Raw genomic sequence first — 26300 nt, 5'->3', positions numbered from 1 at the left:
GATCGGAAAGAGGCGGTTGGATCAAAGTAAAAGACTGAGGACTTTCTCTGTTCTTTTTTGCTATTTCGGGTATGGTTGTGTTTTTATTTCTATGTTTGGCAGATGGCTGAACTTTTATCTTTAGTTTGAATAAAATAGTATTCACTGTGGAACAAACTACTAATAATTAAGACACTTTGCATAATTATCATCTGGGAATTACTGTAATTAAGAAAGCTGTGTTTACATAGTCCATTTTAGATTTAGGAACTTGGTATTAGTTCTTTCACAGAAACTCAAAATGCCTGGTTTTTTTAGCTAAATATTTTGCTTAGCAATAGATCTTTGAGTGTTTAAGCCTATAATTTTCTCTGAAACTTTAAATTTTACAAAGCTTTTAGATAAGTTCAGAAAAATTTTAATACTAGGCAAATATTACATAAACGTCACTGGTTTATGAGATAATGTTTCAAAGGAGAGGAAGTCATGTGTACTACGGCACATCTGTTGTTCCCGCAGGTTGGTCCTAACAATGTTCATGTGGCTCTTTCCCTGGTTGAATACAAACCAGAACTTCAGAAAGCGATGGAATTTGTCTTTGGAACAACATTTGTTTGTGACAGTATGGATAATGCCAAAAAAGTGGCCTTTGATAAAAGGATAATGACTAGAACTGTAACTTTAGGAGGTGATGTATTTGATCCTCATGGAACATTGAGTGGAGGTGAGTTTTGTTTTTTTGTCTTCACAATTCTGATTCTTTTTAAAATGGGAAATAATGGAGCTGGGATGATTTAAGAGTTTTATTCATAATTTTTATTAGAAACAGGATTGGAGCCCAGGTTTTACATTTCAGGTCAAAGGCATAGGTCTGTACCATTAGTTAAATGTAAGATTTGGATATGACTTTGAATAGCCAGCATGTATATTTTCTCATTATTAACTAGATAGTTAATAATGAGAAAATAGTCAGTATTATAGTCCATAAGAACTCAATCAGTCCTATAGCTTCTTTTATTCAACTCAAATCTATTTCCAGTTAGTTTTGGATTTTTGTTCCGTCAGGCTATTTCATCTGCTGGTGTATTGATAATGGAATATTCTTGCTTGTTTTATGCTTTTTGCTCAGTTAGTCACAGCTAAATTCTTTTATTATTAAGTGTGTTTTTATCCTAACTATTCACTTCTTCAGGAAACCTCTTAACTCACATGTCATTGTTGCTATTGCTCCCATTAAAAATAAAAACCTTTGAGATGGTGCCTTTTTCATAGACAGTGATTTTCTGTGTGTGTGTGGTATTGGGATTGAACTCAGGGCCTTGCACTTGCTGGGCAAGTGCTCTACATTTGAGCCATGTTCCCATTCTTTTTGCTTTTACTTCATTTTTCAAATAGGGTCTAATAACTAACTTTGTCCCAGCTGGCCTGAAACTGTGACCCTTCTACCTCCTCCACCCAAGTAGCTGAGTTTACGGAGATGCACTACCACATCAAGAATCATATTCTTGTTGTAATATCTACCACATTGATTTTCCAAATCTGTGTCAAGTGATACTATAATAGCAAATAGTAAATAATACTCCTAACAGGTAGTGTTCCAAGACTGTGCTGTTCACTGTATTAGTCACTAGCTATATGTGGCTCTTTACATTCAGTTTCCTCAGTTACACTAGTTGCTTTTCAAGGTCTGGCTCAATAATCATAAATGGTTAATGGATAATTAGTGCAGATAACAGCACATTTCTGTCATTCTGTAACAACCTATTCTGTGGGCTTTAAATAACTCATTAATAACAGCTTTATGGCAGGCTTGTTACTATCATCTCTAATAGATAGTTGCACAGATTAAAATACAGTTGTTCTGGAAGCAATAGGTATAGGCAAGGACTTCCTCAGTAGAACTGAAGCAGCCCAGCAACTAAGAGAAGGGATGGACAGATGGAACTACATGAAATTAAAAAGCTTTTGCACAACAAAAGAAATGGTCTCTAAACTGAAGAGTCCACCCATGGAGTGAGAGAAGATATTTGCTAGCTCTACATCAGACAATGGACTTATAACTAGAATATATAGGGAGCTCAAAAAACTAAGCTCCCCCAAATCAATGACCTAATAAAAAAAGTGGGCAACTGAACTAAGCAGAACTTTTTCAAAGGAAGAAGTCCAAATGGCCAAAAAACACGTGAAAAAAAAATGCTCACCGTCACTGGCTATAACGGAAATGCAAATCAAAACCACACTAAGATTCTACCTCACTCCTGTTAGAATGGCCATCATTAAGAACACCACCACCAACAAATGTTGGTAAGGCTGCGGGGAAAAAGGAACCCCCCATACACTGCTGGTGGGAATGTAAGCTAGTACAACCACTGTGCAAAACAATATGGAAGCTTCTTAAAAAAATAAACATAGATCCAACAAAACCACTCCTAAGGATATACCCAAAGGAATGCAACTCAGGTTATTCCAAAGGTACCGGCACATCCATGTTTATTGGAGCGCTATTCACAATAGCCAAGCTATGGAAACAGCCAAGATTCCCCACTGCTGATGAATGGATTAAGAAAATGTGGTATTTGTACACAATGAGATTTTACTTAACCACAAAGAAGAATGAAATTTTGAAATTTGCAAATAAATGGATGGAACTAGAGAATGTCATTTTAAGTGTAACCCTGCTTAGAAGGCCAAAAGCTATATGTTCTCCCTCATATACAGATTATAGATCTAAAACAAATGCAGTAATATTATTGGACTTGGGTCACACACTAAGGGCAAAACGCATATGGGAGGAATAGGGAAAGGGAAGGAAACCTAAAAGTTGAATGTGGCTGATGTACCCACTGTAGGTGAACAAATATAGTAATCTTAAACTGGCAGAGGCCACTATGGGAAGGTGACCAGGAAGTAGTGAAGAGGTTTGGTAGGGATGAACCAGTGTGGGTTGTAACACACATATGTATGAAAGCAACACTAGGAATCTGTCTGTATAGCAGTCTCTGCCTCTAACTAGCAAAAATGCTATGTCTTTCTTATTATCTCTTATGTTTTCTCTTCAACAAAATTGTAGAAGAGGGCAGAACAGGTTCTGCCTGGAAGTGAGGGGCGTAGGGAAGAGGGGGGAGGGAGCTGGGAGGAGAGATGGCCCAAACATTGTATACACATATGAATAAATATAAAAACAGTTTTAAAAAAAAAGGTTCAAAGGAAAAAAAAAATACAGAGTTGTTAATAGCTTGCTGGTAAGTGTCAAAATTAAAATTAGTCCCAGACAATCTGCTTTCAAATTTTGTGCTTTTAACCCAAAGGCTGTACTAAGCCTTTTGAGATAAAAGTGATTTAATGTCATTCTAGGCCAATTAAATAAATTCTGTGTTCAAGTATCATATTCCCCAGTACACAGTAAAGTGACTAGTATCTGCAAGTGGAAGAAAACTAAGTATTTTTAAATCTGAAATGGAATAACTTTTAAAGCTTATACTTAAGAGATAGCATCTTTTAATAAATGTATGTATCTTTTTAATAAATAGCAATGATAGTTGACCTTGGCATCCTCCCATGAAAACTGCAGTTTTCCTGTCAATGTAATACTTGAAGCTTCAATGCCAGATGATTATGGTTGCTGCTATAGTAATGTGAAATCACTGTATTCTACTTGCTCTGCTGTATCAGAGCTTAGGCCAAGTTATGATGTAGTAACAGCCCCCCAACTCTTAATCACTTACAAGTTTATTCCATAATTACTCTGCATTTACTGCAGATCCATTGCCTCTGCTTCATAATGTTCTTATTTTGTAGCTCAGTCTGAAAGAGAAGTGGTTCCTATCTTCAACATGATTTCATGGCAAAGGGAAAAGAAATGTTCTACCTCTCAAAGCTTGCTTTCCTAAGAGTATATTGCCCATTTCATTGGCCAGAGCAAATCACGTGTCCACGCTCAGTGTCAGTAGATGGAAAATGGGCCTTTAAATGGGCCCAAAACACAGGACTGTAGTTATTTTGAATAAATCTACTCCATCTACTTATAACTGTTTCTCATTGCTTATGTGTTTTAAGTTTCAAGTGATGGAATGATTTCTTTACCTTCATAAGTTCACGAATGGATTTGCTATTTAATTATTTTCAGTATAATTTCCTTAGAAAGAGTTTTATTGTTTAATAAGCATATGTAGCATAATGTGCAAGGCTATCTGAATTTGTCTCTTGTCAGGTGCTCGATCCCAGGCAGCTTCAATTTTAACTAAGTTTCAAGAACTCAAAGATGTTCAGGATGAGCTGAGAATCAAGGAGAATGAGCTTCGTGCTCTAGAAGAGGAATTAGCCGCTCTTAAAAATATTGCTGAAAAGTAAGACTTTTATTGGATTAAACTATATATATTTTTATGTATATATATATATATATATGTACACACACAAACATCAAAAATTTGCATAATAGGAAATAGTTGAAAATAGGTTTATTTGAAATATCTAAATAAATTATGAGTAAATAACTTACCTGTTACTTATTCATTTTTTTTCTGATAAAAACAATGTTTAGAAGAAATTAGCAAAATGTAATTGAGCAAAAAGAAAGGAAATCGGTCAAGTACTCTGTCCAATCTTTTCTATGAGAAAGTTGTAATAATTTTTCTGTGGTATATGGAAACTCAAGGTAATTTATTTGCAGTCATATTTGGCTTAGAACCATTAATATTGTTCAGTAATGTTGGGACATTTATTCTCCAGAAGTGGCTTATTGAATTGTGGCTCTGAGATTAGGTAAAGGAAATTGATTTTGAAAAAGATAAAAATGTTAGGATCAGCTAAAACCATGTTTTCACATCATATAGAAAATTAGTATACTTTTTTCTTAACGTTTCTATATTCTACATTTTTTTAATGATTTGAAGTTAAAATTATTGTCAAGAACAGATTCAGGCAATAATACTCAAGATAGTGTTTATGAATTGTTTGTTTTATGAGTTGTATCATTTTCCCCTCAAACCTCATGAGTTTCTAGTGACAAAGGTATCTTGTGAATTTATATTAACTTGAAATTTCACTGTAATTGAGTTAGTTAACTACCTTGCAAAGATGTGACTAAGAAGCCAGAATGAAAGTAGAATTAAGGATTTGCAAGAAAATGCATTAAGAATAATTATGGTCAATACTATGTCTTCTTAAACCAAATCACATTTCTAAAAGCATAGAACATTATTATTATTACTAGCATTTGTAAATAGGAATTAAGTAGATAATCAGATTTTTTGTATTTATGTAATAGTTATAATTAATTTTATTCTTGTGGTTAATAGTGGTTGTGGAGTTTTTCTTTTAGATAATAATTAAGAGGAGGGATATTTGTAAGAAAGCTTGTTTATTCAAAGATAATTTCTAAAATTAAGACTTATAAATAGTATAATGAGTCTTGATCACTGAGTCTTTACTTTGAATGATCGAATCAGACTTAAACTTAGTTGATACCTCAAAAGTTTCAGAGTCATCACTTCTTGATGACTACTGGCATCTTATATTGCTTATATCGTATGTGAGTAATAGCCTCAAGTTTGAATGCATGTCTCAAACACCAGGAAAAATTCATCATTTGTTATAAACTTCTCTCTTTGTAAGGTATTGCCAACTAAAACAGCAGTGGGAGATGAAAACAGAAGAGGCTGATTTATTACAAACCAAGCTCCAACAAAGCTCATATCATAAGCAACAAGAAGAATTAGATACTCTTAAAAAAACTATTGGTAATATTAAAGAATTTTATACTTTATCGGTAGATCTCCTTTACCTTACATTTAGAAAACTTATATTTAAGACATGTGGGAGCATTTCTACAGGGTGAATTCATGTGTGGGACTTCTGGGTCTTATGATATGCTCAACTTCATCTCTATTATCTATCACCAAAATCTACTTTTTCCAGTATTCATTTCTACCAGTGACGTGAAAATTTTCATTTCTTCAAATCCTTTCCAGACTTCTAAAATTCTCCAATTGTGTGGTTGTGAAGACATAATACATTTTAATTAGGATTTAATTTGCATTTCCCTTTTCACTGGTGAAATTCGGGATCTTGTATGCTTACTGAACCTTTGAGTTTTTACTTCTGAGAATTTCTTTTTTGTTTTTGTCCATTTTTTCTGTTTGTAGTTTGTGTTTCCTCCCATTGTTTTCATACTTAAGAGTTATAATTTCTTGTAGATTATATGCATTGCAAATTTTCTTTGGCTTATGTACTTGTTTTTTAACTGTGTTTATAATATTTTTTGTTATACAAAAGTTATTAATGTTTAGTATAGTTTATTTTATGGCTACCTTCCTAATTTTACGATGCTGTCTTTCCCTTTTTTTAATCTTAATTTAATTGTATGTGGTAGTTTTTATTTTTGTCATTCATTAGGACAGTATCCACACATTTGTTTCCCCACTATTATTTTTGCTGTGCAATGAAAAATAGTGTAGAAAATTGTCCAGTCATGGTTTCCAGGGCATATTTGCACCTAGGTCCTAACACTTAACAGTAAATGTCATGTCTGACATTGACATGTCCATGCCTTTTTGCTCTTTTATTTTCTAGTATATTTTCTTTACTTCATCTTAGGCATGTTCTTACAATATTTATCCTGTGAGGAAGGTTCCTCTAATGTGCTTAAATGGGCAGAGAACCACTGTAAGCATTCTGGCAACTAAAATTATGGAAAAAAATACAATAGCTGTACTTTCAGTTCTGGTTTTAGGAAGCATAAATGTATTTTAAAAATATAAGTTGTGGGGCTAGGGATGTAACTCAGTGTGCTTTCATACCTGAAGTCCTAGGTTCAATTCCCAGGACTCTGAAAAAACAAAACAAAACTGTGAATATAGATACATAGGCCCACACATATATATGTATATAATGCATATACAGCACACTCATATACTCACACGTATCAACTGTGATCTTTTTAAAATTAGGTAAATTGTAGGTAAAGTTTATATAACTCAATTTCAAACTGTTAGAAATAATTTCTCAGGTCTTTAGATGATTCAAATATGACTCTTACTAGGATTTGTTTTTCAGTATTCCATTTCTAGAATATAGTTATAATAATTAAAATTTTTTTCTTAAAGTGTAGTTTATAATTTCTGAGCCATTTCTTATATTAAAAGGTGAATTTAGAGATCAGGAGGATGGCAGTTTGAGGGCATCCCTGGCAAAAATGTGAAACCCTATCTGAAAAATAAGTAGAACAGAAGGACTGACAGTGTCACTCAGTTCAGTCCCCAGTACTGTTTTCCCAAAACAGTTGGATTAAAAACCTTTATCTATGATTGTTAATTTAGCTTCATTTAACTACTTTATGATTCAGAGGAAAGTGAGGAAACCTTAAAAAACACCAAAGAAATCCAAAAAAAAGCAGAAGAAAAGTATGAGATATTGGAGAATAAAATGAAAAATGCAGAAGCTGAAAGAGAAAGAGAACTGAAAGATGCTCAGGAAAAACTGGATTGTGCTAAAACAAAGGCTGATGCATCTAGCAAGAAAATGAAAGAAAAACAACAGGTAATAATCTTTCTTGAAATTGAACCAGTCTTCTAAAGTCAACCTAGAGTGGAAGGTAGAAGAGCATCACGGGTTGGCCTTATTCTTCTAATCCAAAATTCATTTGGCCTTATTAATTTGCTTCCAAAATCTAAAAGCAAGTGTGTTGTTTAGTAAGTAAATAGGTATAATACAAGGCAAAGAATTGTGTCCTCCAAAAACCCTGTGATTGAGTCTCAGATGTTGTGAATATGGGTTGCATTGGCTTGCTGATTTTAGGGAATGAGCAAAGTTGCCTTTTGGTAAATGGTTCAGGAGTGGATGTGATATGGAACTATGTCATATCAGAGATCTTTAGTTGTTGTAGACTGATGCCTCATGTCTTTTGAATAATGGCAAAGCTAGAATTTGAACTACATTTTGTCTCCAAAGCCTAAATTCTTCTAACTCTGATCTTCAATTTTACAAACCTTTCTTCACAGTTTATTTTTTCTGTTGTTACACAACTTAAGTTTCTGTCAGTAAATATCTGCACAAAATAATTTTGTATTGAATTAAAAGGCTATAATGGGAAAAAAATAAACTGCACATTAAACAATTTTGTTTATTAAAACTCCACTAATTCATTCTGTATTTAGAATATTATGTTCCCTGTAAGAAGAATAAAATAATTTATGCAGTTATTTAAACCCATAAAAATTATACACGCATTTTTCTTTTTTGTTGTTAATATAGGAAAATAAACTGGCATTTACCCCTTCTTAGTAAGCAGCTTAACATGTCTTTGGTAGTGGGTAGTAACTAAACTATCGGTTGTACTTGCTTAAGAATCATGGTAAGTTTTATCCTTGAATATATTTATTTATCAGAAGTTAATAACCTGTGTGAATATCTGTTTTGTTTTTGTAGGAGGTTGAAGCTATCACTCTAGAGCTAGAAGAGCTCAAGAGAGAGCATATATCCTATAAACAGCAGCTTGAAGCTGTAAATGAAGCCATCAAATCCTATGAAAGTCAGATTGAAATAATGGCAGCTGAGGTCACTAAAAATAAGGTAAGAGTTATCAAATTGGAAAAATTAAAAATGCTGTCTATGAAATGTTGAATCAAGTAGTGCTCTTGACTTTTTTTTTTTTTTTAACTCTTGTCATGGTGAGTGTGAGGTGAAAATGGTGATTACTGATCCAGAATAAGTCCTAAATTAGCATCAATAATTGTTGAAGTCTAAATCAACTTGAAGACAAAAATCACAGAGTAATTCAAACAGGCAGAGTTTAAGTAAAAAATTGACTATAATAGACATTTGGGATAATAAGGACTGACTACTAAGGACTAAAGAGAATTCTAAAGAATATAAGAACAGTAGAAAGAAGGGGTAGTTATTATCCTTAGGCATGAGATGCTGCGTTGCCCCCCTAACCTGATTTTTTTAGTGGTAATCCAGGTTTTCTTTTATATAAATTCATTACTTATTTTAATGGGGAGATAGAGTGTAGAGGATTAGATGACCATCTGTCTAATCATATTGTCATCGTCAGACAAACTGTTAGTAAAATAGAAATATATATGTGTGCCCTTACTGAGTATTCTCTGTATTTTTGTTGTTTTTATTTTAGGAGTCAGTAAATAAAGCCCAAGAAGAGGTGACCAAGCAAAAAGAAGTAATAACAGCCCAAGACAATGTAATTAAAGATAAATATGCAGAAGTAGCAAAATATAAGGAGCAAAACAATGATTCTCAGCTTAAAATTAAGGAATTAGACCATAACATCAGCAAACATAAACGGGAAGCTGAAGATGCTGCTGCAAAGGCATGTTTGTGTTCATTTTTACCCTTAATAATCCATTTTCTTTATCTGGGCTGTTAAAATTCTAGTAAACGCTCATTGAGAAACTTGGTATAAGCGTCAAAGCAATAGCCGAGCATAATTTCTAGCTTACAGCTATGGTAACTGTTTCTCAGCATTGCTCATTTTCAACTAATGATACAAATGCTTTACTTTTTAAGTTTGATTTCAGATGCTCATTCCCATCTACAATATGTATTTAATTAATGTTTAATGGTATCCCATGGGATTAGCTTTTTTGGTCTTAAATATTGATAGAACTACTTACTAGTGTATTAGTAATGATAATATATATATATTTACCTTCAAATTGTATTTAAAGAACTCATAAATATACACACACATCATTTTTTAAAAAGGCAAGGACTTAATGGATTTCTAGTGTCTGTATAAGGATCAGTACTGTCAGTTTTTACATGAGAATCTGATTTTTTTGCCAGTTTTCTTGATCACTTTAAAATTTTCTTCCTGTTTCAGAGTATATTTACTTAAGTATTTTAAAGAAAAGACATACTTTGAAGAAATTTATTATTGATTCAGAGGCTGTATCCATCCACATGGATCCATTATGGTCTCAATAATTCTTTCACTAGTGTGGATCGGATTGGTGCATTTTTATTGCCCAGGATCCTTTTAGCATTCTAAACTGCAGAAACTAATTACAAAAAGATCATCAAGAACATGCAAAAGAGTCTCCTGTTCTCTGAAAGAACTATAGATGCCTGTTCAGGTTCATTACTTGGTTTAAAATACATTTTTTATGACTACATCATAATCTCCCACTTTATTTTATTACTATTGATTTCCCATTAGCCTGTAGCTAGTTGTAGTAGGGTTACTGAGATATTACTAATACCAGTGTTACTGAGCATAGATTTTTGCTAATTGGAAATGCTAGGATTGGTGACTGTTAGAACATTTTATTTAGTATTAAGGCGATAGAAGGAGGGACTTACAAGTGTAGGTGCTAAAAACTCAGGGATTCTTTGAAAAACATTTATGCAGACCTGTTATTATCAGATACTACCATATACTGAAGATACAAGATTAAGTAACATGTGGAACAGTGCTTTCATAGAACTTACAGGTCAGCAAGGAAGATGGACTATAAATTATAAATGATTTTTCTTCAAGGTCTAGAGATAAGGCCATGCCCATGGAATTAGTAATATTAGACAAACAAGGATTGAATCCCATCTGTCAGAAAAAGTCTTTAATAATTATTGTAGAAGAAAGGTTATAGGTATAAATCTGAAGATTTTAATTGGTATATTATGTGAAAAAGTATTATACTGTGTCTTGACAAAAAGGGTAAAAATGGGGATAGAGTCAACATTCAAGATAATTTTTTTCCTTAGATTAATGCTAAGAAAATTATTACATAGTCAAGATTAGGCTTCCATGATTTTACCAAATCTATGATTTAAGGTTTTCTAAGCAATTTTAGCATCTAATAAAGTTGCTTTTTAAAACAATAGATTAAATTTAGTAAAAATCTGAAGGAGCCTCATCTGATTACATTTCATTTTAATGGTAATAGTTTGCATGTACAGGCAAACTGTCCTTATTATGAAAATCCTAAATCCTAAATGTTCAAAAATCCAAATTTTTTGGGTTGTTGACATGATGCCATAAGTGGAAAATTCCACACCTGACCTTCTGTAACAGATCACAGTCATGATTAAGCTTCACTAAAAATATCGCATGAAATTACCATCAGGTTATGAATATGAGGTATATAAGGAACATCATTATGTAGGTATTCCAGAATTTTTAAAAAACCCAAAACAATTTTGGTCCCAAGCATTTTAGAATAAGGGATACTCAAACCTGTACTTTCTGTACATATTTCTGTATGTTATCTCCTCTTCTAATGCTTAATAATAGGAACATCTTTTTTTATATAATTTGCTGTGTCTTTAGTCTATGCTTGGTAAAAATATTCATCCTATGGCTGAAGTGGCTCAAGTGGTAGAACACTTGCCTATCAAGTGCAAGGCCCTGAGTTGAAAGCCCAGTACCACCCTCTCCCCCAAAATGTATCCTTATTCCTGTCAATGGTGAGTCACTGTATTTTCCATCCCAACTATTTGATTTAAAATTAATAAGTATTTAGGAAACTGGTTTCTAAGTGTTGGTTTGTAAATGTTCTTCTGTTTTCATGTGTCTAGGTATCCAAAATGTTGAAAGATTATGACTGGATTAATACAGAGAAACACCTCTTTGGCCAGCCCAATAGTGCCTATGATTTTAAAACTAACAACCCCAAAGAAGCTGGTCAGAGACTTCAGAAGTTGCAAGAAATGAAGGAGAAATTAGGAAGAAATGTCAATATGAGAGCTATGAATGTACTGACAGAAGCTGAGGAGCGGGTAAGTCAATTTCCTATGAATTTGTAGTCTCATTTGAATGAAGTAGTATTGTGGCTGTGTAAATCCTATGTAATCATTAGATTCAACCTTTTGCCTAATGTCCTAAGATCTAAACTTCTATTTTCCTCTTTCTTCCATTTCTTCGTTTCTCTTCATATTGTTTTGTTCTTTTTGTATCATCAGGTATTTTTATATTCTATCGTATTGATGCTTCCATTGGATTTTGCTCTTTGTCATAAACATGTTTGTCTCTTTTCTGATTCTTTTTTTTTTTAACTTGTGCTGGTGGGGGTACACTGTGACATTTACAAAAGTTCTTACAATATATCATACTTGAATTTACCCCCATACACACACCATTCTCCTTTATCCCTCCTCCCCTCATTCCTGGAATATTTCAACAGGTACCATTTTTCCATTTACATGCATGTGTACACAGTATTTGCACCACTTTCACCCTTCTACACCTTTCCCCACCTCCTCCTACTGGTGCCAGCCTGCCCAGGCAGGACCTGTTCTGACTTCCTGTTCTCCAGTACTCTAAAAGGAAAAAAAATGACATTTTTGCTCATTTATACATGGAAGTGTCACAAGGAAATACCCTGTGTGGCTATCTTTTCTGATTCTTGGTATAAATAAAGCACCACTTTTGGATCCTGTTTAATTCTTTCAGTTGCCTTCAAAGGCTTTGAGAAATATGGTATCTATTTTTTAAGATGTCTGCCTCCTTAGCATTAATTCCATAATTGATATCTAGAAAAACCCATTCAGGCCAGCAGTCCCTAGTCTTGGGGGACCCTTGGAAAAAGCAATAGTAGTAATTTTGTAGTAATGCCTCATACTTTAATTCTGAAAAATTCCTTTGGAATTTGCATATTAGAGTTAGTTGATGACAGATCTGCAAAACTGTTGATACTATGAGCTCAATTAGTGTTAAGAAATTTTGGTATGAGTATTTCTTATTAGTGTAAATTAATTGTTCAAAGGGGTTTCATTGTAATATTTCCATAGTGTCATCAAACTACTTAACCTTCCCTATAAATTCTCAGTTCTACCAAATGGATTTTATTCTGAAAAATATATATAATTTATAGTATTTGATTATATACATATATATATATATATGTATGAATGCACACAACAAGCACATACATAATATAGCTGTGACCAGAATACCTGAGAGTAGCTTAAGGGAGGAACGATTCAAATACTGGCTCATAGTTTCAGAGATTTCTGTCCATAGTCCTTGGTTCCATTGATTCTGAGCGTGTGATAAGAATGTAGAAAATCTAGGAAGCAGGAACAGGTTGCAGAGGTTACTCATTTCCTGGCAGACAAGAAGTGGAGAGAGCAATGGAGAGGGGGATATAGCCCCAGAACCTCCCAAATTAGTATCACCGGGGTGGGGAACAGACACATTTTATATTACCGTAAGTCTTAGTGCATTGTGTCTCTACTGAATATATTTTGTCTCTACCGTATTTAAGAATAATGAAACCTTATTGCAGACTAAAATGCAAAATGTGAAGGAAATTTTATATTTTCCAGTAAAGGATGCTTTTTATTTCACAGTATAATGACTTGATGAAGAAGAAAAGAATTGTAGAAAATGACAAATCAAAAATTCTTGCAACTATAGAAGACCTTGACCAGAAGAAAAACCAAGCTCTAAATATTGCTTGGCAAAAGGTATTTGTACCCCAAAATATTTTCCTTCATATGAGGCAAGTATGAAGAGTATCATTGGAAGAATTTGATATGGCTAATTGGTGTTCGAGTGAGGCTTGTGCTCTTACCTTAGTTAGGAATCACATAGACTTTTTAATGCCTTATTGGACTTAACTATTACTGGATTCACAAAGGTAAGTTTATGTCACTCCATCATTTACTAGAACTGTTAGTTTTAAAGACAATGAGGTTTCTTTCTTTTTTATGAGTCTGTTGACTTTTGTCTTTGGAAGAAACCTAAGGTACTATCCAATATGTACTATTCCCCACTCTGCCTCTGCTTGAAACTAGAAGCAATTTCATATGGTAGAAGCTCTAACTGTTGGGAACTAAAAACCCTCTTCCAGGGACTCATGCAGTTTTACCAATGTATGTTTTTAGCTCCTTGACCAAAAATCAGTTGGCTGCAGTTGTCAGCGTTCACTTATGAATTTTCCATTCTATTCCATTGGTTTGTGTTCACATTCTATTCCGTTGGTTTGTGTTCCTGTTTAAGTCAGTACCATGCTGTTTTGGTTATTTTGAAGTCAAGTATCGTAGAGCCTTGAGCTTGAGTTTTTGCTTAGTATTGCTTTTGTTATTTAGGGTCTTTTGAATTTCCATTTAAGTTTTAGGACTGTTTTTCTATTTCTGTAAAGAATGTCATTGGTATTTTTGATAAGAAGCACATTGTATGTATAGATCACATGGAGTAGTTGGGTATTTTAACAATCCATGATCACCGGAAGTCTTCCAATTTTGGGGAAGTCACTTCAGTTTCTTTTATCAGTGTGTTGTAATTTTCACTCAGAGGATTATTTACTTTCTTGGTTAAAGTTATTACTAGATTCTTTTCTTTTTTGTGGCTATTGTAAATAGGATTGCTTTCAAATCTTTTTGTGCAATTATGTTACTGTTTGTTTTTTGCTTTGTTTTTGGTGGTACAGTGGTTTGAACTCAGAACCTCATACTTGCTAGGCAGATGCCCTACCTACCACTTGAGCCATGCCCACAGTCCTACATTATTGTTGTATTAAAAATATCCTGATTTTTGTTTTCTATATCTTACTAAATTTGTTTATTAATTCTAAAAGCTCTTGGGTTCAGTTTTCAAGGGATTTTTATTGTTGTTTTATTTTGGTTTTGTGACAGGATCTCATTGTGTAGCCCAGTCTGTCCTTGAAATTGCAATCCTCCTGGCTCAGACTCCTAAGTGCTGTGATTACAGTCATGTATCACTGCTCCTGACTTAGGTTTTTGTATATATAAAATCATATCATCTACAGGTAGGGAGTTTGACCTCTCTTTTCCTATCTGGATGCCTTTATTTCTTTCTCTTGCCTTACTGCTCTAGCTAATACTTCCAATATTGTATTAAATAAAGAATGGTGAGAGTGGACATCCTTATCTTATTTGTGATGGCAGAGGAAACACTTTTACCTTTCCCCCATTCAATATGGTGTTGGTTGTGGATTTGTCATATATTACCTTTATCATGTTAAGGTATTTTCCTTCAGTACCTAATTTTTGAGGGTTTTTATCATGAAGGAATGTTTATCAAATGCTTTTTCTCTGTCTGTTGTAACCATTTTGGTGTATGGTATATTATGCTTATTGATGTGTGCCTTCAATTTGTTAGTATTTTGTTGAGAACTTTTTTCACCTGTGTTCTTCATGGATATTGGTCTATAGTTCTTTTTTTGCTGTTTTCTTACCTGGTTTTGTTATCAGGTAATACTAGCCTTGTAGAATGAGTTTGGAATGTTCCCTCCTTTTCTGTTTTTGGAGCAGTTTAAGAAGAATTACTGAAAGTTCTTTAAAGGTCCTGCAAAATTCAGGAGTGAAACCATCCGTTCCTGGGCTTCTCTTACTGGGAGACTTCTTCCTACCACGTTAATACTGTCACTTGTTACTGGTCTGCTTAGGTTTTCTGTGTCCTCATGGTTCAATTTTGGTAGGTTATAGGTGGCTAGAGATTTAGCTGTTACTTTCAAAGTTATTGGTAAGTAAAGATGCACTCCTTTTAATGTTTTTTGTTTTATATATCCTCTTTTATTCCTCTCTTATTATCTCTGTGGTGTGTTGGTTTTCTGTATTAATAGGATTTGATTTTCTTCTCTTATTTGTGTAGAGGAGTTTTGAACTTTTTTCAATATTGTGCCTTTTTATTTATTTATTTATTTACCTTTTTGGTGATACTGGGTTTTGAATTCAGGGTTCCCACTTGCAAAGCAGACACTCTACCACTGGAGCCATACCTCCAGTCCTTGAACTTTTTTCAAAACTGTTGATTTTTGAACTTTGTATGTTTTCATGATTGACTTAACGTCCTGTCATGCCTAAGGTAGAAAGAATTCCCTTAAGCATTTCTTGTAGTACCAGTCTGATGATGAATTCTTTCAGTTTTTGTTTATCTTGGAAAGTCCTTATTTCTTTTTCATTTCTGAAGGATAGCTTTATTGGCCATATAGTATTCTTGGTTGTAATTTTTTTTCTTCTATCAAGAATTTAAGAGTATTTCATCCCATTCTCTCCTGGCCCATAAAGTTTCTGTAGAGAAGTCTGCTGTTAGTATAATGGGGATTCCAGTATATGTGACTTGATGGTTTTCTCTTGCTGTTTTTAGAAAACTTTTGAGATTTGATTATAGATGCCTCAGAGAGGACCTTTTATAATCTAATCTTGGTAGTTCTTTGAGTTTTCTGGATTTGAATGTCCATATCTTTCCCATTATTTGCAATGTTTTCAGCAATTATTTTGTTGAATAGATTTTATATGCCTATTTTCATTTTGGGATATCCATAATGTGAATGTTTACTCACTTAATAGTGTCACTTAAGTTTCATAAGCTTTCTTCATTCTTTTACTATTTTTCTCTGATTGGGTTATTTCAGAAGATCTGTCTTCAAGCTCAGAATTTCTTCTGCTTGATCTATGTTGTTGATGCTCTCAACTATTTTCTTAATTTTTATTTATTGTGTTCTTCACCTGCAAGATTTCTATTTGGCTTGTTTTTATGATTTTTGTATCTTTGCTGAGTTTCTCATTCATGTAATAAATTATCTTTCTAGTTTGATTGTAGTTTTTCTATTTGTATTCTTTTATATCTCACTGGATTTTCTTAAAATCATTTTTAATTTTTCATCAGGCCATTTATTGATATTCTTTGGGGGCTATTAGTTAGAGAATTATTGTATTCCATTGGAGGCATCTTGTTTCTTTGTTTTTTCATGCTTGTATCTCTATATTACTATTTGTGTATTCTGGTGAATCATTTGCCTTTACCAGTTTTATTGGGTGGATTTCATAGTAAAAGACTTTCTCCTAATGATGCATCCTAGAGTGACAGTAGAGTTGACTGGGTTGGCTTTGGTTCCAGGTGGGTGCTATAGTGTTTGTATAGCTTCTTCAGATATATTCAGTATCAGCAATGTCTACAAGTGTTTCAGTGGCCTAGGCTGCAGACATTGTGAGATTGCACTGACAGTTTGCATGCAGCTCATTTAAGCAGGGCAGGTCTGTTGGTGACTGGGTACATTGTGCCCTACATGGGTGTGGGCTATCTATCAGTTTCCATGGTGGTTCACATAGGGGTGGGGCTGCTCTCATGGGCCCTTATAGACAAGGCACAGGTGACAGCAGTAGAGTTATGGCACCTGTCAGTTTGTGAGGGTATATATGGGATGGGGCCACTGATGGACCCAGGTTGTGTGGCACAGTACCCAATAGCAGGCAGGGTGCTTTTCCGTGTCTGAGGGCCACATGAAGACAGGGCCCCTGGTAGCTAACCTGTATAGGGCAAATTGTCCAGGTTCTTCCTGGAATTAAAGTAGTTGGTCAGAAAACCTGGCTTGTATAGGTAGCTTCCTGTCAGCTTCATAGGACCCTGAGTGGACAGTATCTCAAGATGGAGCTGTACAGCAGTAGCCTAAGTGGGAATTACACAATATAGCCTGGCCTCTTTCTGTAGATCAGTTCAGTAGTATGGTAACCTTTCAGCTCTCCAAACTGAGCTTTGAAATTCTCTAGGAGTAAATGCTTCAGGTGTCCATGGTGTGAGCCTCCTGTTTACTCTCTTCCTTCCAAAAGACCCTTTCGGTTCAGAATTGATCTCAAGACAGGGCAGAAGATGCTGTGTGTATAGTTTCCTTCTTTATACAGCTTCTCTGTCATGAGGCTTGTACTTGCCAGACACTGTTCTACCACTTGAGCCACACCCCATCCTCAGACCTTTTTTGTTTCGTTATTTTTCAAATATGGTCTTGTTTTTTTGCCCAGAACTGGCCTCTAACTGCCATTCTCCTAACTAAGCCTCCTGCATTGCTGAAATTGCAAATGTAACCCACCATGCCAAGATGCCCAGCTTTTTGATTGAGATGGGGGTTCTCCTTAACTTTTTGCCCAGGCTAGCCTTGTAGCATGATCTTCCCAATCTCCAATCTCTGTTTCCCAAGTAACTGGGATTACCCATGTGTACCACCTTGCCCAGCTTTAACCTTTCAAGTAGTTGCACTGCTAATTTTTTTATACACACACATATATCTTAAAATAATTCTGTGACTATGAGAGATACTCCTATTTTATAATTGAGGAAAACAAAGCTTGGAAGGAAGTCTGCCTTACAGCATGTAACCTAAAGGTAGAAAACCTGGGATTTTGTTTTGCTAGATAGAACCAAAGTTGAAATTGACTGTTGTTGCTAATTGTTGTCATGCTCATATCTCTTTAAGAAGTGGACAGTAAGCAAGTAAGTTTAGTAGTCTCTTTTATAATGCTTTTAATTCAACAAGAATGCTAATTGCCATTTTTGTTTGTTTTACAGTAACTTTAGCAGGATTTCAAGCTTCTTTACTGTTATTTCTATTTCCCTTGTGTCATCTGTCTCCATTAGAATAGTTCCTTATCCTTTCATGTGGAAATTTTCCCATTTCATCACAGTAGAAGACTTAACTAAAAAGATTCCGAAGATAATTACTGTGCTGTTTGATACTTTAGCAAACCTGTGCCTTCAGTGATTCATTTGGACACCTGCCCTCTTTTTCTCTAATCTGTAGGAATTTTACTTTTAATAATGGGAGCACAATTATTCTTTCACTTCGTTTTCTCAACTTCAAGACTTATTTTCAGTGTTGCTTGTCCTTGTAGTATTTGTCTATTAAAAAAAAAAAGCATGCAGAGATGTGATGCAATTATTCTTATGCAACATGTAGAATTAATACTGGATGTAAGAGGATTTGTTTCCATCAGAATCTATTCTTTAAACTGATTGTGCTCTTCCCCAATTCCCAAGATTCTTCCAAAGCAAGTGACATATATCAAGTGCCTATTATGCCAGTCACTATTCACAAGTTTGTTTTCTTAAGCTTCTGATAATCTAACCAGGTAGATACTGTCATTCAGCATTATTTGGTATTGTTTTGCCTTCTTAGTCTATTGACTTTACAAAATTCTATTATATTTCATCTTTGTATCAGTATCTTAACATCTCTGTATAAATGTATATGTATATATATATAATACATGCATATATGCATACACACATGGAGAGGTATATATATAACTATATTCTTTCTCAGAAACTGACGTCCATTGGTTCCCTTTTGGAAGGAATTATAAGTAGAGTCCATAGTTGTGTTGAGGGTTTAGTAGCATTTTTCTTAGTTCTAAGCTGCCTCTACCCCATCTGCCCAAAATTATAAAGTACAACAACCTTTGGTATTTATAAATCCTGTGCTGCCTTCTATCCATTCCCAGCAGACAGTAGTCCTTTTACTATTTTGTGAGGAGCTCTGCCTGGTTCTAGAAATCTGTCCCAGGTAAAACTAGAGTTGGATACTTCCTGCTTTCCCTGTGTCATTATTCATCAGGTGAGCATTTGCTCTTAAAATGTAAATTCCTGTAGTTAGGTCTTTATTCACTGCTTGTGTCCAGATTTCCTAAGTGTGTTTTGTGTACCTGTACTTGAGTTTGAAGATTGCTCTAGAGAACATGACTGTCAAGACCTGGAGACTGCGTGTGTTTTGGAGAAGGAAGGAATGTAGTATGGGTTTGTATGTGTGTATACTCTCAAATTTGCTGCTGAACTCTCTATGATTATATGTTGTTGTGTCAGATGACCAAACTTTGAAATCATTGATCAACTGTGTATACACAAAAATTTACCCTATTACAAAGTAGAATTTTGGCCCAGTGTTTGTGTGCATTCTTGAGACTATGGCAAGATACAGGCAGGACAAACAGCTTCTTCAACCTTTTTCTCTGGGAATCAGTGCTATTCCTGACCATCAACACCTTACCTTCTTTGGCAATAAGACATAGGAAAGAACCCTTTAATACCTTGAACAGGTCTTCCCTTTGAATTTATGCCTCCTTTTCTTCTGGATCTCATTTTGATTGCTTAAGCATGTATCTGATGACCCATGGTGTCCCATTTGTCAACAGAAAAAAAAGTTTTCTAGAATAATATTTTATACCAAAAAGAGATGCTTCCTTTGGTTTGGTTCTCTATTTTTTGTTCTCCTATGTGGTATAATCACATATGTGTTGAGGATTCCTACAGTAAATTCTATAAAAGTAACAAAATTTGAGTAGAGGTAGAAGTACAGCCTCCAGTTCCACATGGAAATTAGACCAGGACTCAGTAAACAAGTTCTTTATAAAACCAGATAATAAATATTTCTGGCTTTGTGAGTCATCCAGTCTTGATTATAGCATCAGTAGTCATTGATAATTTATAAATAAATGGACATGGCCATATTTGTTATATGGGTTATAATTTATCAGTCCCTAAATTAAAGTAACAGACAACACAGTGGACTTTGCTGCATTGCATGTACATATAACAATCGATTGTTCTTTTAATGTGATTTTTTTATCCAGGTGAACAAAGACTTTGGCTCCATTTTTTCTACTCTTTTGCCTGGAGCCAATGCTATGCTTGCACCACCAGAAGGGCAAACTGTTTTGGATGGTCTGGAATTCAGGGTTGCCTTAGGAAATACCTGGAAAGAAAACCTAACTGAGCTTAGTGGTGGTCAGAGGTAAGTAATCCCTTTACAGTATTATAATGCCTCATTGATCTTATTTCATTATAATCCATCATTTCATTACTTTACAATTCTGTTTCAGTTTTGATTTGCTTAGTTACTATTGCAAGTAGATTTTAGGAGCCTAATATATAGATCTAAGACTTTTGGTTGGAAATTTGATTAAACTAGGGAACAATAAAGAAGTAAAAATAAGTGATTAGAAAACTAGACAAAATATTTTCAAACATTGGAAAATGAGTAAGCCCTTTAGGACTATGATACCTACAAGAAGAATCAGAAGTGCTATCCCCTTGTGTTTATCCCAACTTTGTCCCTAAGTGATAATTTCTGAACATCAGAATCAGGTAGAGGAGTCCAACTAGAACTCAGTAGTTTCATGAAGTTAAGGAGATGTGGTTTAGAATTTTGAAAGACCATGGAGGGCTATACCTTAGAATTAGGTCCATATTGTCCTTTTAGTGAATTTACTTTAGATAGACCCTAGGCCTTAAAGAGGTCATGTTGATCTACACATTATTTAATTGCTTATCAGAACAAAAGTATTCTTTAAAGAAAAAAACAAAATTGAGATCCTAAACAATATAATAATCACAGTGTCTAACATCTAATGCACATCCTAAGACAAGAAAATAAGTTGCTTTCAGAGAAAACTCAGTCAGCAGTGAAACCGACAAAGAAATGATGAAACTAAGAGATGAGGAAATTAAGATTAACTTTTTAAAAAACTATGAGAAATACATAAATAAGAGGAATAGGGAAGACAAAACAGTACTTGAAGAAATAATGTCCCCAAGTTTTTCAGATTTGATGAATTCTGTACCTCAGACTTCAGTTCTGTAATCTCCTGGCAGGATGCACACACATCCATACTCATAATAACATAACAAGGACACGCACATAAATGGCTGAAAACCCATAATTAGGAGAAAAATTTTAAAAGCAGCCAGTAGTAAGATACTTACTTTTGCCGTGGGATAAAGATAAGAACTAGTTTGTACTTGTTAAAACTATTCATGCCAGATGTGAAGAACATTTATAAAGGGCTGAAAGAAAAACATGTCAAACCTAGATTTTACATCTAACAGAAACATTTTTTATATTGAAGGTAAATAGGCTGAAAGAACTTGACCCAACAGAATTATGCTAGTGGTTAAGGGGTATTCTCAGGCAAAAGAAAAGTGATACCAGATGGAACTTTGTATCTGAAGAAAGGAATGAAGAGTGGTAGGAAAAGTAAGAATGTAGGGTTCTGGGAGCCTTACACAGTAAATCAGAAAATTAGCATATTGATAGAAATTTCAAAGGTGATGTGGCCTAACTCCTTTGCCTGCAGACAGGTAAATAATTAAAACCTCCTGAGGGAAAATGGTGATTATTCACGTAATTGAAATTGGTTATTAATTAAATATTTGTTTTTCCTCCTGCAGAGCATACAATTCATAGTCCTTGGGTTGTTTTCATGTGTTCTATAATATCATGATGTAACTCCTTGTATTAGAAAAGACTGAGACCTTTAATTTTCTTTCTGAACTCCTTTGTCATTTTTATGGGTAGAAATAAATTTCTGCTGATGTTTTTCATGATAGATAAAATCTCTAAACATTTAAAGATTCTTAGGCTGGAGGCATGGCTCAAGCAGTAGAGTGCCTTCTTTGCAAGTGTGAAGCCCTGAGTTCAAACCCCATATCCAAACAAACAAACAAAAAAGTCTAAAGCATGGCTCTAGTTGTCTGTTGTACACTTTAGGTCTCAATATCGTCAACTATTTTGCCAAAGGCCTAGAAAATGTTTTGAGGAAAACAGTAAATGAACGCCTCTCTTTTTATTGGGATCCACAAATTATTTTCATAGTTAAGTAGATAATACCACAATCTTATCATAACAGTTTAACTCAATCTTTCTGTGAGATTTATTCTTGACAGTGAAGTTTAAAGTTCCATGCCTTGGCACAAAGAAAACCAATGAAAAATAATTTTACTTAAATAAGCTCAGCTTCTTTCTATAGTGGTATATATCAGTCTCAGTATTCCTTGTTTTTTATTCTACTATCATTCCTTTCCTTTGCTAGAAATCTTGGTTTCCCCTACACTTGTGCACTCACTTCTACCTCCCTCAACTTAACATTTTAAAATTAAAACTGTATTGGAATTCATTAAACATTTGAAGTTGTAGGATGTTAAAAATAATTACTATAGTTTTTTTCTTAATACTAGATAATTATAAATGTTTTATATTAAAATGAATGAGACTTTAATAGGATCTGTAAATATTATAAAAATGTTTGATTCTTCATACTAGACTAGAAATGTAGTTAAAGATGATGGTGAGCTACAAGACAACTAAAAATAGAGCTATGGAACTGGGAATAGGTATAACTACAAATTTTAGGTAAGGATTCTTTGAACTTCTGATATACTGCAGTACTTGGAGTAATGGATCAGAATCTATGTAAGTTACCTGCAAATGGAGACAGTAGAAATATATGAAATACCTGTTTATTAGTAAATATATACATGTATATATGTGACACATATTCAACATATGCAGTATGTATGTGTGTTTGTTCATGTGGTGCATACATAATAAAAGAGTTTAAAAGAGTGTACCTAAATAAACCACTATACTGTTACCAAAACTGTAGCTGTTGTCCTAACAAATATATAGCCCTCACTGAACTCTAAATAACCTACCTTTTGGAACTCCAAATAAACAATTGGGATAGGGAAAAAGAAATCATTCAAATATGATTTTCTGAAAAGGACCAGTGCCAAACATGAGAATGTTAAAATTGTCTTATGAGAACAGTATGCTTAAAGGGAAGGTTGAAATCTAAGCTGCTTTTTTATATAGCTGTCTTTCATATGAATCCGTACCTAAAATAATAAGGTTGCAAATTTACTTCCATGTTTTGGTAAAAATGATAAAATATTTATTGCTTTTCTTCCAACCAACCTCTTCTTAGGTCTTTAGTAGCTTTGTCGTTAATATTGTCCATGCTCCTCTTCAAACCTGCTCCAATTTACATCTTGGATGAGGTAGATGCAGCCTTGGATCTTTCTCATACCCAGAATATTGGACAGATGCTGCGTACTCACTTCACACATTCTCAGGTAAGAACTAGAATAAAAGATGCCTCACTAGTAGTTTAAGTAGAGTAATTTGCTTTTCTAAAACTATTCATTAGTAGTAGTGTTTGTATGACGTTTAGAATTGAGGTGGGAATGTAGTTCATTGGTAGAAGTCTTGCCAAGCATGTACACGGCCTGGTTTCAATGCCCAGTGTGTGTAGATAGATAGATAGACAGATAGATAGATAGATGTACACGGCCTGGTTTCAATGCCCAGTGTATATAGATAGATAGATAGATGATAGATAGATAGATAGATAGATAGATAGATAGATAGATAGATAGATAGATAGATAATTTTAGCATTGATTGAAGAATACTAAAGCATTTTATACCTATTTATACAGATTTATTTTCAAATTGTCATAGAATCCAAAACAAAGGTTCAATCTCCCTTTAAAGAGATAGCTGGACCTTAAATCTGTTGGTTGTAGCATGAAGGAGAATCCAATTTAGAAGTGACTTAGTGTTAATGTAATTGTTTTCTCTAACTAGCTGCTATAAGGATGCACAATCAAAGCAAAGCTGTTTCAGGGATATATTTGAGGTTTCAGAAAATCATGTGGCATTCAATGGGGAACTTTCATTATTCCTGGCTAAAAGGTAGATAAAAGCCCCTTGAAGCTAAAGTTAGTTTGTTTTTATTGTACTATTGCTGTAGGAACTGTAGCTGCCAAATATGGTTGTCTAAATTATGCGTTGTACAGCTCTGGAAGCTCCACATATGATAGTATCATAGACTGTAGATTTAGTTCGGCAGTTTGTTAGCATGGGAAACCATTAAAGTGGTTCTGGTTGGGCTAGGGGTAATGCTGTTGGAACTGGTAGTCTTCTTTCATTTTACTTAAAATATCACAAAGAAAAGGCAGTTAGAACTAGCAACAAAATACTGTAGGCCAACTACAAAAGACAGAAATAAGTAGTCAACCACCAGGAAATAGTACACATGGGTGATGAGGCACTCAAGGTAAAATGAAGAGACTTCTAAAACCAAATATGGAAAGCTAGCATTCATTTTGGTGCCTAATGTTACTTGGTGTTTGAGGCTGTGCATATCCTTGGAGTTAGGTATTTAAAGAAATAAGAAAAGATAGTTCTTAACCCCAGTAATAAAAGAATTGAACTTCAGTAATATTGCAAAAAGTGTTTTATGGTTTGGTTTGGTTTTTCATTTTTCCTTAAGTTCATTGTGGTGTCCCTAAAAGAAGGCATGTTCAACAATGCAAACGTTCTTTTCAAAACCAAGTTTGTGGATGGTGTTTCTACAGTGGCCAGATTTACTCAAAGTCAAAATGGAAGGATTCCAAAGGAAACAAAATCCAAGGCAAAAGGACCCAAGTGAGCACATAGCGGAAATTTAAAGTACAGACTCACTCCTTCACCTCAAACTGTTTTTAGACACAATCTTTCAAGAACTTGAAACCTAATTTCTTTATATAACAATCTTAATATTATTTTGTTACTTAACTCATATGTTCTTTTCCTTTGTATTATCACTTGTAAATGAGTATAGGTTTCTCTATCTTAATTAATGTAACTGTGATCCAGTTAACGTGGTTGTGATTTTATGTATGTCAAATTTTTTTTACATAAGTTTTTTTATATATTACAGAGCCTGGGATACCTGGTTGGTGGTAAATTCTGTATGTAAAAGCAAAAATACGAAGAGACATTAAATTATACAATAGGTATAGCTGACAGTCAGCTTTTAATTAGTTTAATATTTGGCAGTATTAATGAGTTTTCTGTTGCTAATAAAATCATTTAGGTAAGGAAAAATTATAAACCAAGTAGCTGGACCAACAAGGGAACACAAAATAATGCAATTATGTGTGCACTGAGTGATTTGAGGCTAGTGCCCTAAGGATACAACACCAAAGCCTGAGATAGAAGACAGATCTTAAGAAAATTTTTCATTTTAATGATGTTGGAGTATCATGTTTCTAGATGTATAGTAATTGGCCTCTGCAAACTTGATTTGTTTTGGGGTGTGTGGTTTTGGTTTTTGGTTTTTTGTCTTTTTGAGCTTTGATTGTATTAATAGAAGCTTGGGAAAAAGTGTGTTAACATGGTGCTTTCTATATAGGTTATTTGTAGTCCTTTAATATTTCTAAAGATTTTTGTCAGCCTTTTCATATTCTAATCCATAACTTATTGGTAAATGCAAATATAGGACTCAGACTAAATCAAATTTGTCTTTTTCTTGAGTCTGATAAAACATATAAATAAACAGATGCCTCTGTTCTACCAAAATATCTCCAAAGCTTGATTGTTATAATTCTTAATGCCTTCTTTCTAGTTCAAAGGGATGAAATTCCTTTAGAACTCAAAGATGGAGCTATCAAACACCATAAGAATACTTACTATCTCCAGTTCTTATTATCTCTAAGTACATTACCAGAACAGTGACTCCACACTCCACCCTCTGAAGCCAAAAAGCTCTGATGTGATCTGATATGGTCTTGCATGTGCTATTTTGGTCTCATACCCCTTCCTGATATTTAGTCTTAGTTCCTTGGTGTTATTATAATCCTTTCCCTGATACATGCTCATACTTCCTGATCCTGGGGTTGACATTTTCATTCTTTATTTGCTGAGATGTTGCATAGCACCCAAGTAATTGATATTATGTAACAAATTGGAAAAGATTTAATCTGGAATTGGTTCTGTATATTGTGGGAGGGAAGGAAGACAAAGTTGTAAA

At 34.1% G+C, this 26300-nt stretch overlaps 1 protein-coding gene across 2 annotated transcripts in view; it reads left to right on the top strand.

Moving 5' to 3' along the window:
- Smc2 (structural maintenance of chromosomes 2) overlaps window positions 1–26017 on the top strand; it is a 47500-nt gene extending 21483 nt beyond the window's left edge. For both annotated transcript variants that reach the window (XM_074051344.1, XM_020155249.2), the window contains 11 exons: window positions 499–703; window positions 4190–4325; window positions 5593–5717; window positions 7322–7515; window positions 8404–8547; window positions 9110–9304; window positions 11512–11712; window positions 13285–13401; window positions 20299–20459; window positions 23431–23578; window positions 24780–26017. In XM_074051344.1, coding sequence (XP_073907445.1) covers window positions 499–703; window positions 4190–4325; window positions 5593–5717; window positions 7322–7515; window positions 8404–8547; window positions 9110–9304; window positions 11512–11712; window positions 13285–13401; window positions 20299–20459; window positions 23431–23578; window positions 24780–24938 — 1785 coding nt within the window. In that variant the 3' untranslated portion in view covers window positions 24939–26017. The remainder of the gene's footprint in view (window positions 1–498; window positions 704–4189; window positions 4326–5592; window positions 5718–7321; window positions 7516–8403; window positions 8548–9109; window positions 9305–11511; window positions 11713–13284; window positions 13402–20298; window positions 20460–23430; window positions 23579–24779) is intronic.
- The last annotated feature ends 283 nt before the right edge of the window (window positions 26018–26300 follow it).

Source organism: Castor canadensis, chromosome 13 (genome assembly GCF_047511655.1).
Source record: "Castor canadensis chromosome 13, mCasCan1.hap1v2, whole genome shotgun sequence".
In the NCBI taxonomy this organism is placed as follows: domain Eukaryota; kingdom Metazoa; phylum Chordata; class Mammalia; order Rodentia; family Castoridae; genus Castor; species Castor canadensis.
Note: the sequence above shows the minus strand (reverse complement) of the source record. Positions and strands in the feature narration are given on the sequence as shown.